Source organism: Oryzias latipes, chromosome 24, assembly GCF_053564925.1.
Source record: "Oryzias latipes strain Hd-rR chromosome 24, Olatipes_Hd-rR_3.1".
NCBI classification, from domain to species: Eukaryota; Metazoa; Chordata; class Actinopteri; order Beloniformes; family Adrianichthyidae; genus Oryzias; species Oryzias latipes.
The window spans coordinates 9,091,464-9,108,409 of NC_136260.1; the positions used below are offsets into that span (position 1 = coordinate 9,091,464).

Here is a 16,946-nt window from a genome sequence, read left to right on the forward strand (position 1 = left end):
AAATAAAGTTCATAATTTTTTGTGTGATTTTTATTTTATTTCAGTTTGATGGTTTTAGTTAAAGTGAATTCCACAGAATCAGCGTTATTTTGAACATTTATAAAGTTCAAACATTTAGAATCGGATAGTTGTGTTAGGTCAATGGTTTGAATTATTTGTTTTGAACAATTTTTTGCTTATTTTGCTTGTGGTACTTCATTTAAAACAAAGGCTGCAAAGCAAAATGAGTGCTTTAAACAACCATGAGGTCTTTTCTTTTGCGTCTTTCAGTTTTTTCTCTAAGTTTACGTCAGTGGCAACATTGTCTGAAGGAGGTGCACCCACCAATGACTCACAAGAATGATCTGCCTACACAGCCTGACAGTTATCACACCTCACAATAACTCATGCACACTGCCAGAACATTCTGAAAGCAACAAGATCACTCATCCACTTTTCTGTCAGAAACGCAGATGAAGCCAAGATGCACCTGTCTGCTTCAAAATAACAGTCCCTGCTACATTTTTGGCATTTCTCTGGAAGGACACACTCAGTCTTAAAGAGTGACGCTCTTCCAGCTCCTTCTGTGACTGACGCCTTTGTGATTTCAGGAAACACAGTGTACAAGAAGTGTGCAAAATGTGCTTTTAAAGTTAAAGTTTTCTTCTATTTTAAGGGTTGTTAAATGCTGTCATCTGCCCTTGAGTTCCGTTGTTATTGTGGATATTATTCTGCACCATGCACAAATTCTGCAGATGCACGAACAATATCTTGATCTTGATCTTGTGGTGAACAAAAAAACTGTCTTGATAGATTGAAGGAGATATGACACATTAACGCATGAGGTGTGCAAAGTAAAAAAAGAAAATGTTCTGTCGTTTCAACTACAACGATATAATTACAGATTTAAAAAGGGATAAGAAGCATGTAGGGAGCATTGTTTTTATGTAACTTCTGTTCGGAAAGAAACTCGTTTAGACCAAAAAAAAACAAAAAAACAATTTTATTTGATTTTTCTGTATCAACAAGATTAAAGTTGTCTTTAGGCCCATTTTCATTTCTGCCATGAATTTTAAATTGAAAAAAATTGAAATCTGAAAAACTGAGGCCCTGGAGTTTTTATTCATCAAGTTCCAGGTACTTGATTAGAGTGTTTTTTTTATTTTGTTTTGACAGACTATTAAATCGTGTCACATGGGTCAAGTACTGGCTCAATTAGCAACAATGTAATTAAATGCTTCTACATGAGTGTTAATGTTTTTTTTCTGATAATATGGTCGTTCTTTTAGTTATAGTATTAAAAAGAAAACAAAAGAGCGCTTTGCACCAGTGTTGCTAATCATTTTATGCAGCATACATTTTCAATCAAATACTCTGAACTCCCCACAGGTTGTGCTGTGTGCATTCCAGTAATTTTAATAGGTGAATTTGTTCTAGTCGGTGAGTTTTTCCACCACAGGATGACAAAAACGTGATGATATGCAGCTTGTTTTTTGCATCCTCAGTTTGCAAACACTAAGGCTCTCAGTCCTCTACAGCTCTGTCCTTGGTTCACACTAATTAGATGATATGCAGCAGGTCCTCCACAGTCTAATCCCAGCTTCCTCTCCGGCCACATGCAATAGAACGCCTCTTTTATGAGTTTATCTGAAGATTGCAAACTCATAACCGTGTATGATGGGAAGGACTTCATCACAAAATGCTGGTCAAATTATATTTTATGTGCAGTGCAGTGGAAGTGATGCTGAAGAAGTGCCAGGAGATTTTCAGGTCAGTTTATTTTGACTTGTCAAAGGCAGCATTAAAGTAGCCCACCTACTTTAAGGCTTTCAGTGGACTGATGTGTCTCTTATGACCCGAACTGTTGCTGAACTGAATGTGTTACTAAGATGAAACACTTTTTATTTAAATCCATTTTAAAAAAATTTCTGGAGTGAGAACACAGTGACATCTGGTGGTTTTATTCTTTATTGCATACAAAAAACAATTCATGTTACGATGAAACCAAATGAAAAAGCAAATTTTCTTTATTTGTCAAGAATTACAAAAAGTTTTCATTTTGTCATTTCTAACGTTTAGCATTTAATCAACTAAAATCCACAGCAGCTTTGATTTTTTTGTTGTTCAAAATGATGACCAGACCAGAAAACATTTTCAAGAATCTACCAAATGGAAAATACATCATTTTCATTTTTTATTTTTCTATATTTGCAAGTTTAATGAACTTTTATGCCTTGGCAAATTCATGATGAAGTAGACTGTGTCTAAGCAGCAGAGAATATTTTGTAACACAGGCAACATTTGATGAACATTGTCTTTAGCTGTGAAATAAAAGCAGCCCTTAAAATGTCAAGCTGTTGCTTATCTGCTTATCCTTAAAAGCTTATAACCCCAGTCATTAAGGAATGATGGATCAAAGTGGAGTGGCGCCTTATAAGAAGTTCTTAATGAGTTTCTTCACCCACTCCATGGACGGGTCAGCACAGTACTCTTGCTTATTTTTCAGCGTCAAACTGATAGAATAAGAGAAAATGATGATCAATTTCATTCAATGTACTTCATTTGTATAATATACTTAAGAATATTGGTAAAAATAGTTTTTATAATTTACTTTTTTAAATTCCATCACTTTTTGTGTTTTGGAATGCATTTTATAATGAATTATAACACTGTAATAAAGAGAATTTGATGAATTCTTGATTATACTGCAGGATCATTTGGAAGGAAGAGACAGAATAAATACTTACAGAACAGCTTTCTTGGCACAGTGTGTGCTGGTGTGTTTGATATTCTCCACCACATTTGCATGCAACTTCTTTGGGAAGAACTTATAGCAGCACACACTTGGATGGTAGGAATCTGGAAGGTTGCAGCCAAACTCATCAGAATATTCTATTCAAATGTTCTGGTAGAAATGTGAATGAAGTTAGACTCACTCGTAGATGTTCGGCCGGCGGTGCCAGGTCCTAAAGTGAAAATACATCATTTTTATTTTTGGATATTTGCAAGTTTGATTAATTATTTATGCCTTGGCAAATTCATGATGAAGTGGACTGTGTCTAAGCAGCAGAGAATATTTTGTAATATAGGCAAGCTTTGATGAACGTTGTCTTTAACTGTAAGATAAAAGCAGCCCTTAAAGCGCAACCTGTTGCTATCTGCTTATCTTTAAAAGCTTGTAAACCAGTTACGTGCGGTGAGGTTGATGACTGGTGAGGCACTGAATCCTCTGGAGTCAGATTTACAATTACTAAAACTGAATATTTCACCATTCATCCAACAGCAAGTAACAGCAAGATACACACAAGAACATATTTGTGAGTATCCGAAGAGATTTTTCCTGAGGCAGAGCGAGAAGCACTATGAGTACGCAAAACGTGGCAACACACATGAGCATGAGATTTGACCAAGCTATGCACCATAGGAGGAACAACGAACTGGCGTCGAGTGAAGGTCCAGAAGCTCCTTAAGAAGGCTGCAGGGATGATGAGGTGAGTAGGAACAGCTGGTCGTGTCCAGAGCAGAGCAGGCGGGGGAGGGGAGAGTGACTGAGAGAGGCAACCATGACAGTGTGCATCCTTCCCCACTGTCATCCGTTCATCTTGTTTTCTCGTTCTGGGTAGTTCCTTCCTGGGCTCCCCTGTTCCCATTGTTCTGGTTTTAACGCTGTTTGTTTCACGTCTTCGGTCTCCCTCCGCTTGTTCTTTGTGGCTCCACCCTCCTTTGATTTGGGGGAGAGGAAGATGTATGAAGACTTATTTATGAAATGTACGGCAGCTTGAAAATTTTGGTCGCTAACCTAAATGTACAGCTCTAATAGTTCATCAACGGCTCATGTGGTTCTGAGAAAATTCAGCCGTGGAGATTATTACAAAGGTTATTTCAAGAGTGCGATAATAACTAGTAATGTGACATAATTTAACATGGTTTAGTGTTTAAAAAACTTGTATTACGAGCCAATTTCCTGGCTGTAGAATTTATCACTGATACTCTCTAGCTTCATTTTCAAGAGTTAAAAACTTTTTGCCACAAACCGATCCTCAGTCTGCCCTGCTTTCAAACATACGACACTCGACTAAGAGTATCTCCTCTTTGAGACTTTTGGCATCCGCTTCTAAATGCATGAGGTTCAGCCATTTTAAATACTATCAGAACCTATGAGATCCCTTCAATCTAAAAAACTTTTTTAATTTCTTTTGCAGTTCCAGACGCCCCTGGCTAATTAAAATTTCAGTAGTTTGTGCTTTGTTATCCACCTATTTGAGAACCACTAACATCAAATACAAGAATCAAATCCAGCCGAGCTGTAATCCATTGCTACGTGGGATGTTGACCTTCCTTAACTACAATTTTCCTTGGTCCTTGGTTACCTTGCTCCTCGATGACCTTCTGAAGCCTGCGAACCCCTACTCCCCGGTCTGCTTCTCCGTTTACGGCGAATGATGTCACCCCTGCATACCTTGATCTGGAGCTGCAACGATGACTGCTCAACGGACCTATTGCTGCACTGAAAGTGAAGGGGCGGTGGATCTCATCTGCATTCTAATGACACTTCTGACTTGAATCAATCAATACGTCAGCAGCAGAATGAATGTAAATTCTTGGATTATAGATGTTAAAAGAAAATTATTAGCCTGGTGGACGCCTCAAAAAATTTAGGATGTTCTGAGTTTGTATTAGTATGCGATGGAGCTCAAATTTTTGTTTTTTAAGCTCATTTATGTATGTAGCATGCCAATGAAGCATAGTAATTATGGCCGTTGGGCTCGTTCTAATATTTAGATGAAATTTCGACAAAATGGGGTTTCTTGAGCGCGTTATAATTGGTATGCCAAATGGAAGAAAACTCATGGCCGTTAAGCTCATTGCAGAACTGTCGTTGGAAGCTTCGAAATAACGGATGTTACTAAGCTCGCATAAATAGTATGCCAAATGGAAAGTTTATGGCCGTTAAGCCCGTTCATATTATTTGATGGAAGCTTTGAAAATGGATGTTAAGCATTTCATAGGATGCCATCAGAAGCATTGGATTGGATGTTAAGTTAGTGTCATCATACGGGTTGATCATGGCGGTTCAAATAATAGATAATTACAGCGTTTGCAGACGTAAGCTTACGTTCTGAAAAATCAGGTTTGAGTAATTCTTTTGTTGGCTCCCCTCATTTCTTTTTCTCTCTCTTTCAGATAATATGTTCCCCTAGTTGTTTCAACTAACGGGAGCGGCCCTACGGTCAATGGTGCCGGGTCACACATAGCAGATCCACTAGATAGCATGTTCCCTTCGGGGCGCTGTACTCGAACAGGGGCGGCCCAACGGTCAATGTTGCTGGGTCACACATAGCAGATCCACTAGATAGCATGTTCCCTTCATGGCGCTGTACTCGAATGGGGGCGGCTCAATGGTCAATTCTCGCTTCAAAAAAATCAAAGCATGGTGGCAGAAGAGGAAGGACATTTTTCAGGTCTCTCCCGCATCAAACCGGAGATCATTAAAACCAGCGATGGTAGGATATTTGTGGAAGACGAACTCATAAACTTTGTTGCTGTGAAAATGAGAACGCCGAGTGATGACGAAATTGTTTTAGTTGTAACAAACAATTTCAGCTCTGAGCGCATTGAATCATCAAAGAATGTTTTGTTTGAGGTCTGCTCTAGTACCTCTCAATGCTGCATCTCTCACAAAGGCACGCAAAAGGATATTAACAACGTAAAGATTTGTTTGAAAGTGCTAAATGAGTGTGGGGACAATATTCCAAGGTTGGTCTTGCACTATTTGGATGAACTGCCTCCTGTTTCATTCAACCATGTTGATGTCTCAGCGCTACTGTCACGGATGAAGCAAATAAACAACGATATGCGCTGCATGAAACTCACTCTGGAGTCTCAAACCACTGCTTGTGAAAATCTTCATGCTGTAACGGCATCGATGGACAACCGGATCACTGTGATGGAGCAGCAGCGCGGTGACGCTGAAGCACTCAGCGGTTCTGAGTCTACAAAAGCCGAGGAACCAGCATGCAGTAAGGCCAAACAGCCTGCAGGACAAGCTCCGACGCCACTGTGGAGTGTTGTTGTGCGGGAAGGACGCCGGCAGAAAGGAATGGATGTAAAACCTGCTTCAGTTTCAAAGCCGCAAGTTAATCGCGCAGCTGGTTGTTCGCGCAAAACTCCCGACATTATTGGAACTGCCTCTGTTTCTAATATTCACGCAGTGAAGACGAAGATGGTGAGTGTTTTTGCAACCAAATTTGTCCCCAGTTTGGACGCTTTTACACTTAGCAAGTACCTGGAAGGCAAGATGGGACGGGAAGTTAAATGCAGGAAAATTGAGATGACTGTTCACGGAAGATTCAGCTCCTTTCACATAACTGCTGAATGTAATGCTGTAGCAGACATGTATGCGCCTGCGCTCTGGCCGGATGGTGTTTATGTGAGGCTCTACTATGAACCCCGCCGGAAAGAACAAATTTCTGCAGCCGGAGGTTCTCTGGCCCCAGAAATCACTCGGAGTGTGAATAAGGCCTCAGTTCCTGTGGGGGATGGCGGTGAAACCAGCGCCTAACCTCCTGTGTCATCCTACTTGACAACAAAACATCATATGGATTGTATCATATAATAAGCGTGGCTTGCGTACTGGACACAGTGTTGCTGATAAATCCAGTCGCTTTGACGTTGATAAGCTTTTGAATGAGTGTGATGTATTATGTTTGCAAGAAACTTGGCTTGCCAAACAGGACTTGGACAATCTGAACTCATTATATGTGGATTTTCATGGTGCTGGTGAATCCACCACTGATCTGAGCATCTGAGAATCGTTCGAAGTAGAATTCCTGGGGGCGTGGCTATCCTCTGGGATGTTAGGTATGATGCTGCTTTTAATGTTGTGAGACTTAATGTTGATTGGGCTGTTGGCTTGGAAATTAACATTGATGAAAAGAAATTTACAATTCTAAATGTTTACTTGCCCTATGAGTCTTATCTATTGGAGGACGAATTCTTGCACAAATTATCATTCATAAAAGCATATATTGAGGATAGCAGCTCCACTTTTGTGTTTGTTATGGGAGATTTTAATGCTGATCTCTCAGATGACTCATCAATATTTGGTAATCATTTAACTTCTTACTGTGAAGAAAATAATCTCACCTTATCAAGTAAAATACTACTCCCAGAGACAAGCTTTACTTATATCAGTGATGCCTGGCATTCCACCTCATGGCTGGACCACTGTATCTGATGCTCATGCTTCTCTGATAAACATAGAAATCCTGTATAATTTGGCTACCTCAGATCATATACCAGTAGTCTTCTCCTTAAATGTGGCAAATATACCATCTCTTGTGACGAAAGAAAATAACGATCTTACAGATAAACTTGATTGATCCAAAGTTACAAATGAGGACATCAATAAATACACAGCAACCACCGATGCTCAGCTGCAGGCTGTAAGATTACCCAGGGATGCACTGGCATGCTGTGATCCAAACTGCAAAACTCCTACTCATTGCGATGAATTGTGTAAACTCTATGAAAATATAGTCAAAGCTGTAAAAGATAGTAGTTTTTGCCTACGAAGCAGGTGTCATACAAGCTAGACTGTCACGCCAGGCTGGAATGACTTTGTAGCTGAACATCATGCTGCAGCCAGGGATGCTTTCAGACTCTGGCATGAAGCTGGGAAACCTCGACAAGGTGCTTTGTTTGAGAGCAAGAAAATGACTACTGCTAGATTCAAATATTCACTTTGCATTATCAAAAAGAAAGAAAACATGATGAGAGCAGACTCTCTGGCCAGAGGTCTACAAAATAATGATTACCATAAATTTTGGAAGGAGGTTAAAGCTATGAAAAATCGTAAAACTTCATTGCCATCCAACATTGAAGGTGTTTGTGGTGCTGATAACATTGCTGATTGATGGCGTAAGCATTATTCTGACCTGCTTAATTCGGTAAAAAGTCATGCAGTTTCTATTGACAATGTGGATTTTACCGACACAATGGTTATTCGTGCAAGTGAGATTCAAGATGCAATTTCAAAGATAAAAGAAGGCAAAGCATGTGGTCTAGATGACATTACAGTCGAGCATTTAAAATATTCAAGTTTTAAATTACTGCCCGTTGGCCATGTGTTTCACTGGAGTCCTGCCTGATTCAATTCTCTCAGTTGTATTGGTTCCCGTCATCAAAGACAAGACTGCCAGTTTAAATAGTCTGTTGAATTACCGACCGATTGCCCTTTCCAGCAACATTTCAAATATTTTAGAATATGTTTTATTGACTAGACTCGAAGTGCATCTTTTAACAAGTGAGAATCAATTTGGTTTTTAAAAAAAGCCTCGGCACTGATGTGTGTATCTACGCGTCACAGGAAATAGTTGGGAGATACCTGCATCTGAAAACACCTGTATTTCTGCGTTTTATTGATGCCACTAAGGCCTTTGACAGGGTCAACCACCTCAAATCTATTTCAGAAGCTAATTAATCAAGGAGTGCCGAAATATCTTGTACGATTCCTGGCTTTCTGGTACGGTAATCAAACAATGGTAGTCAAATGGGGCAATGTCTTTTCAGGGCCTTTTTATGTAAGCAATGGTGTTCAACAGGGGGGGATCCTCTCTCCATTTCTATTCAATGTGTAAATTCATGATCTATCCACTAATCTGAATCTGTGCAAAACTGGTTGTGTTGTTGGATGTCAAACCTTTATTCATCTTATGTATGCTGATGACCTTGATATTTTTAGCCCCTACAGTGCTGGGTTACAAACACTTTTAAAAGTTTGTTCTGACTATGGCAGAGACTTTGATATAAAATACAATCCCTCCAAAAGCAAAGTAATGATTGTAAGGACAAAGATGACAGAAATGTAAACTTTCATGTTTTTAAGCTTTGTGGAACACCTCTGGAACAAACCTCATCTATCAAATATCTTGGACATTTCATTACTGACGATTGGAGGGATGATAGAGACATTCAGAGACAGTACTGTAAACTCTATGCTCAGGCAAATATGCTGATGAGAAAATTCATTGCATGTTCTCTTCAAGTGAAGTGTTCGCTGTTCAGAGGTTACTGCACTCTTCTGTATACGGCCCCTCTTTGGTGGAACTATGGACGTGGGACATTCCGCAAATTCTTAGTGGCCTATAATGATGTTTTTAGGCTTCTGCTACAGGTGCCCAGGTGGTGCAGAGCCAGTCAGCTGTTTGTGGATGCTCACATCCCCACCTGTGCAGCTCTACTGTGCAAGCTTACATACAGCCTCATGGAACGCCTAGACAAATGTAAGAACTTAATCATCATATCTCTGACTGATCCCAAAAGAAGCTCATGTCGCTACACTTCTGCCCTGACAAAAAACTGGATACAGCGATTATAATTATAATTAATTTAAATTTTTTTACTTTTTATAATGTATACTGTATTTGTATCTTTTTTCTGTGGACCACATCTGAGTCTGAAATAAAAGTGTGTTAATGGTGCCGGGTCACACATAGCAGATCCACTAGATAGCATGTTCCCTTTGTGGCGCTGTACTCGAACGGGGGCGGCCCAACGGTCAATGGTGCCGGGTCACACATAGCAGTCATACTGGGAAATGAAATGAAATGAAAATGGAATGCCGCCAAAAACACGCCTCATCTTATTACACACTGATTATACATTCACATTTTCTTCTTCTGGATGATCTTGGTGTTGGGGGTTTTGTTACCCGAAAGTTTTATGGAAATTATCTCATGGAATTGAACAGAGCCTTATGCCACAGAAAAAGATGTGAATGCCAACTCAAAGAATGTGGAAAATTAAGTATGTGAAATAAATATTTTTTACTGCAAGAGTTGTCTGACTGAAATAAAAAACCTTAAAAGAGGTTAAGTCTCTGTGCCTCAGTGTGGGAAAGGGACACTACATTATTGTATAGCTCTTTCAAAATTACATTTAAAAATATGTGGAGTTTATGGCTCTCTTGGCCAAAAAGGTTCCCGACCCCTGCTTTAGTTTAATGAGTTTCTCCCTCTTAATGGAGACGTCTCATCTTTGTGTTCTGTTTCTACGGCATCAGTGTAGCTACAAAGCAGCTGTCAGCTCATGTCTGCCCCCTGCTGGTGAGGCATGCCTTTTCTGGGGGCCTACAGCAGGGCTTCCACCGCACATAGTGGCCTGCTGTCAGACACGAGGCACAGAGCTCCAGAGCCTCATCCGGAGTTTCCGCTCCGTCTGTGATCGCGCAACACTCAAATTTGGCAATTTAAACCTCAGAAACTGTGAAAAACCTGTTGAGTTGACTGAAAATGTATGTTTAACACAGATCAGTGGAAAATAATATTTACTTATTTTACCCTTTTCAATTATTTTTCATTTAATTCAACCTTTATTTAACCAGGACAATCCCAAAAACCTCTTTCCACTCGTAGTGCAGCCGTAGATTGGTGCAGCGGTTTATCACGATTATGACCTGTTATAAACCCAGTCATTAAGGAACTATGGAACACAATGGTAAATGGCGTATACTTATATAGCGCTTTTCTACTTTTTTTCGAAGGCCCAAAGCGCTTTACAGTTCAGTCCCATTCACCCACGCACAAACATTCGTACAATTGTGGCGGCTCCACTGCCAAACACTGGCGCAAAACTCCCACCAGAGGGAAGGTAGGATTGAGTGTCTTGCCCAAGAACACTTCAACACATGGGAAGCAAGGCGGGAATCGAACCTGCAATCTTACGATCATGGATCGACTGCACCACCACGCGTGGTGCAGCGGTTGGTGCAGCGGTAGGTGCAGCGGTTGGTGCAGCGGTAGGTGCAGCGGTAGGTGCAGCGGTTGGTGCAGCGGTAGGTGCAGCGGTTGGTGCAGCGGTAGGTGCAGCGGTAGGTGGCGCGACGTACCGCTGGCACGTAGGCTGCTCCTCGTGGAGCCTACGTGAAGAGGCGCTGTCTGGGGAGTTCTTAATGAGTTTCTTCACCCACTCCTTGGACAGGTCAGCACAGTACTCTTGCTTATTTTCCAGCATCAAACTGATAGAATAAAAGAAAATGATGGTCAATTTCATTCAATGTACTTCATTTGTATAATATACTTAAGAATATTGGTAAAAAGAGTTTTTATTTTTTACTTTTTCAAAGTCCATCACTTTTTGTGTTTTGGAATGTATTTTATAAAGAATTTTAACATTGTGATAAAGAGAATTTGATGAATTCTTGATTATGCTGCAGTTATATTTGGAAGGAAGGGACAGAATAAATACTTACAGAACAGCTTTCTTGGCACAGTGTGTGCTGGTGTGTTTGATATTCATCACCTCATTTGCATGCAACTCATCCGGTAAGAAGTTGAAGCAGCACACATCTGGCTGGTAATCTGGAAGGTTGCAGCCAAACTCATCAGAATTTTCCTTCAGTCAGACAACTCATGCAGTAAAATAATTTATTTTCAAATTCTTTTCGTTTGGCAGAAGGTTCTGTACAATTCCATGAGACAAGATTTCTTTAAAACTTTTGGGTAATAACTACCCCTAACGGAGCTCACATGTGGAAGCCGGGGAAGAGGGTGGGGCGACGACCACAGTGCTTGTGCTAAAGAAAGAGAGAGAACAACTGCACACCTGGATTTAAATAGGATGCTGAACAGGTGTGTTGATTGACTGACTCCCTAGGGCGAGTAACCAAGTAAAACACTGCTAGAGTAGTCTGCCTGAAAGGCAACCAAGGTTACTCATGTTCGGACATTCTGGGAGAAATGTGAATGAACTTAGACTCACTCTGAGATGCCAGGATGGTGACAGGTGAGAGGAGTAGGAAGAAGGTCACCAAGGCGACAGAAGCTTTCATCATCATCATCATCTGTTTCAAAGTTGATTCTTTGAGCTGCTTGCTTGTCTGATGGGGTGTCAGTGATGGCTCTGCCTGCTGATCTCTCAACCTTTTATTGTGCTGTAACCCCTATGTGTTAAAAAAATGGTTTCAAGACAAGCTAACAGCAAACCTCAAACCAGCATGAAAAAACTCACCAGTGGAAAAATGGGTTTAAAGGGGAAGGGCCACTGTTTATCTCAATTACCCTTTGAGTGCACTGGTAAAAACTGCATTGTGCAGATGCATTGTGGCTAGGGGTTTTCAGAGTATGTGTGTGTGAGTGTAGGCGTGTGTGTGTGCATGTGTGTGTGAGTGTAGGTGTGTTTTTTAGATTTGGTTGCTGATGAAGTGTGAAAACGGTTCCCAGGAACTCTAAAATTATATATTTTTAAAAAGCTGCAAATATGCATGGCTTAAATAAAATGCATCATTATTAAGGTGTACTGCTCTACATTTTAAAAATCAAACTTTTAAAACATTTTATAGTCTTTAAAATCTAACAGCAAGTAAAAATCCATTTGGGTTGTTCTCAGAAATTTCTTAGACCCTTATGTTGAGTTGATGATGTTTGAGTGAAGATGTTTTGAAAGGTATGAAGACTGGCATGCTCACACTTTACAAGATCTTTTTAAAGAAAAGGTAAAGGTTACTAAACATCAGCTGTCTGAGAAGTCCCTTTTTTACTCCAACGTATAGCTTTTATTCCCTAGAAAGATGGAAAAAAGTTGAATTTTTAATTTATACAAACAAAGACTAAGTTAAAAGTGAAAAATCTAATTTAAGACCCACTTCATTCATTTTTTAGCTATTTTAAAAGTGTTCTCAGTGGTCTTTTATTATGATTATCGCAAAATCAAAAATCATGTGTCGTCCTGGAGTATTGGAGCTGTGCAGTTGTACACTGATGATCTAGAAGTCAGCTCAGATAAGGAAGACAAAGATCTGCTTGTCTACTTGTTGATGCATCAGAGTCGAGCAGCAGGGCTCTTGTGACCTGCGCTTATTGTTTTATTAGCAAATAAGCGCTTTTTCCAACAGCCTTTTTGTCTGCTTACTATTAGAATCTACAACAATTAGAATCAAAAAACACTCAGAAATGCAATTTTAAGTTGCATTTTCTTCCTAAATGTCCTCCATCAGACAAATGCCACAAGGAAATGTTTAAAACACCAAATTCATAGGAGTGTGTAATTAAAGCTAAAGGCTATTTCATAATTAGAACACAAGACGGACCCAGATGCTGAAACCCGGAAGGAGGAGACAGGTAAGTGGTAGGTAAGTTGAAAGTTTTATTTTTGCTGGTCCAGGAAATGTTGTGGGTAAGCGTGGCTGGAGGTCTTGACGAGAGGCGTGGCTGGAGATCTTGAGGAGCACGGAGGCTGTGGGTCTTGAAGGGAGGCGTCAGCGTGAGTGGAAATGAAGCGGCTGCTCGAGGTGGTGTCAGATTCAGGTGACTCTCGTGGCATTAGATAAACCTGAGGCACAAAGGGGAAGGCTAAAAGTAATGAATGTTAAACTATTACAAAACTATACTTTATATGTTTTATGACAGAAATATTTCACACATTTTTTTGGTGGACTTTTGTTTTCTTTAAGAAGCAACACAAACTTTTTAACTTTCACGAATCATCTTTGTTGTGGAGAAGATGCAGGACCAGCAGCCTTTTGAAGAACTTGTGAAGAACCTGTTCTCTTTTAGATGTTGAAGGTGGTGGAACTCTTTCTCTGACACAATGCCAGGGATGGGCAAACTATACAGCCTGGAGGCCTAATTATTATAGTTTCAAAGCCCCTGAAACTATTTATTCTGACCCTCCTAAATGGAATAAATTATATTGACAATCCTTATTTCTCCAAGTTTGCATTTTTCCCTGATGGACATCAAGCCATTGATCCAACTAGCACTAAAATGAGAATAAAATCCACAATTCTGAAATACTTTAAACATTGTTACAAAGTATATATTAATTTTCTAGCATGTTTTCATCCAGATGTTAGTTCTGTCTTTTGTGAGGTGGATCGGCAAAAAAGAACAGGTAGTACATGCCAAGTCCCTTTAATTAAGAAAACGAAAGTACACCATTGACCATGTAGATGTAGCGTAGTAAGTATACAAACGGAATACTTCTTCAGACTAAATTTGAACATTACAATATGAAGATGGTTTTTACTGTTGAGCTGTGCAAGTTCTGGCTTTGGGGGTCATTGACACCACAAAAGAAAACTCTAATTTCAGTCATACAACTCTTGCAGTAAGAAATATTTATTTGACATACTTAATTTTCCACATTCTTTGAGTTGGCATTCACATCTTTTCGTTTGGCATAAGGCTCCGTTCAATTCCATGAGAAATTTCTATGAAACTTTCGGGTAACAAAACCCCCAACACCAAAATCATCCAGAAGAAGAAAAATGTGAATGTATAATCAGTGTGTAATAAAATGGGGTGTGTTATCGGCGGCATTCCATTTTCATTTGATTTCCCAGTATGACTGCTATGTGTGACCCGGCACCATTGACCGTTGGGCCGCCCCCGTTCGAGTACAGCGCCACGAAGGGAACATGCCATCTAGTGGATCTGCTATGTGGGACCCGGCACCATTGACCGTAGGGTCCCTTCCGTTCGTGGAAACCACTAGTGGAACATACTATCTGAAAGAGAGAGGGAAAGAAATAAAAGGGGAGCCAACATAAAAATTACTCATACCTGAACTTAGAACGTAAGCTCACGTCCGCAAAACGCTGTGCGCAACTATAATTTAAACCGCCAAACAACCCGTATGAGACACTAACTTAAAATCCAATCCAAAGCTTCCGATGGCGTATGACATGCTTAACAGCCATTATTCAAACTCCTATTAAACTAAGAAAACAAGCTTGATGGCCATAAACTTCTTTTTTTTGGCAATTATATATACACGAGCTTAAGTAACATCCATTATTTCGAAGCTCCCAATGACAGTACAATGAACGAGCTTTATAGCCATAATTTTCTCCATTTGGCATACCAATTATAAGCGCTCAAGGAACATCCATTTAATTGAGGTTCCATCCAAATATTAGAACGAGTTCAACGCCCATAATTACTATGCTTCATTGGCATACTACAAAAAAAATGAGCTTAAGAACCAAATTTGAGCTCCAGCGCATACTATGATACAACTTAGAGTATCCTAAATTTTGAGGCTTCCACCTGGCAATAATTTTCTTTTAACATCTATAATCGAAGAATTTACATTCATTCTGCAGTGGACATTGATTGATTAATTAATTCAGTCAGAAGTGTCATTGGAATGCAGAGGATGTCCACCGCCCCTTCAATTTCAGTGCAGCAATAGGTACGTCGAGCAGTCATCGTTGCAGCACCAGATCAAGGAATGCAGGGGTGACATCATTTTCTGGAAACGGAGAAGCTGATCAGGGCGTAGGGGTTCGCAGGCTCAGGATGCGATGCATAGATAAAAACAAAGCAGTATTAGTCTTGACAAGAATATATAAATAACCCAGAAACTGAACAGTTTCAATATGCTTGAGATAAATGAAACAGTGCTTTTAAAGAACAAATCTGTGAAAGGGAAATTTAGTAGATAGTTAAGGTAAAGACCCATTGTGGAGTTATCGCACCATAGAAACCCCCATAATTACAAATTCCAACAGTGAAATGATAGTGAAACATAACCACGAAATCTTAACACCAATTTTTATATACTCCAATGATAAGAAAAGTAACCTTTGACAGTTTCAGAAGGACGCACCTTCAGGAGGCCATCGAGGAGCAGGTGATGGGAAGAGTAGCCAAGGAGATTTGTAGATGATGAAGGTCAACATCCCACGTAGCAAAGGATTACAGCTCGGCTGGATTTGATGCTTTGTATATGATATTAGTGGTTCTCAAATTGGTGGACAACAAAGTACAGACTACTGAAATTTAATTAGCCAAGGTTGTCTGGATACTGCAAAAGAGACCTTGAGAGCCTTGAGGGATCATAGGTTTTGATTGTATTTTTGCTAGTCTGAACCTTAAGCATTTAGAGGCGGCATATAAGAAGCCTCTAAATGGGGATGCATCTAGCAGAGTGTCATCTGCTTAAGCAAGGCAGATAGAAGACTGACTTGTGGACACAAGATTTAACTCTTGAACTAAGCTTGAGAGCGCAAGTGATATATTTCCTATGGTCAGGGTAGAAATTGCTCAAGGTGTTATTTAAACATTAACCAAGTCAACCGATGACACAATACTATCATTCACTATTGAAACAGCCTTAATATAATCTCCAAGGATAAAATAACCGGACGACCCCTTAAAAACCAGAGCTGTGGATTCTAATCTTTTTCCCCCAAACCAGAAGGTGCAGACTCAGAAGAACCAGTGGGGGGAGCCTGAAAACACGACAGACATAACAAAACCACTCCAAGCATAGAGAGGGAAAGATCAAACGCAAAACACGAAAAATCAGAACAGGAACACGGGGCCCAGGATCGAACTACCCAGAAGAAAAACACAAGATGAACGGCTGACCACAGGACCAAAGCCACAGCAAATGTCAGGTGGCCAAATCATTGACAAATCATATTCAACCAAAAATTGAATAAACGACATGCTGCACAAAAGCTAGAGATTACATAATGGGAAGAGACAAGCATCAATGAACCACCCAGATCCATTGAAAAAAATAAATCCAAACGGGTGGAGGACCATACAGTATAGACAACGTGGAAACCCAGATTTGAAAATAAAGTTTTTTTCCACAGAGATTCAAAAGACCAGGGATACAGAGGAAATTTGGCCACCAAGAAATCCTCAACTCGCAAAATGACCCATCGCCTACAAATGTCCAGTTCAGGGCTTCTGATAAGTCGATATTATGAGGACTGCCACGACAGCTGAAAGGTAAACCGGCAAACACTTTGAGCGCCAACTGAATGCCAAGAGACGCCACTGAGAGGCATAGAGGCAGAACAGGGAGAACATCAGCAATAACGGTCATCCTCAGCCTTATATCATGTTCGGAGGAAAATCGTGGAGACAGCATGGGCAGCTGAAGAAAATGTATACTAATCCTGAAGGCGCATGGGGAACCAGGCCACTGATGCCCAGAAGATGCACTGCGAG

The 16,946-nt window shown here is 40.1% G+C and overlaps 1 protein-coding gene across 1 annotated transcript; it reads right to left on the reverse strand.

The window, feature by feature from the left end:
- Window positions 1–1,717: 1,717 nt before the first annotated feature.
- LOC110017750 (uncharacterized) lies at window positions 1,718–12,351 on the reverse strand. Its single transcript, XM_078943241.1, has 9 exons — window positions 11,740–12,351; window positions 11,423–11,554; window positions 11,231–11,339; window positions 10,945–10,996; window positions 10,723–10,897; window positions 3,399–3,578; window positions 2,916–2,945; window positions 2,727–2,838; window positions 1,718–2,492 (listed from the first exon to the last, which is right to left on the reverse strand). The coding sequence occupies exons 1-9, from the start codon at window positions 11,819–11,821 to the stop codon at window positions 2,411–2,413; spliced, it is 954 nt and encodes a 317-aa protein (XP_078799367.1). The 5' UTR covers window positions 11,822–12,351; the 3' UTR covers window positions 1,718–2,410.
- Between the last annotated feature and the right edge of the window lie 4,595 nt (window positions 12,352–16,946).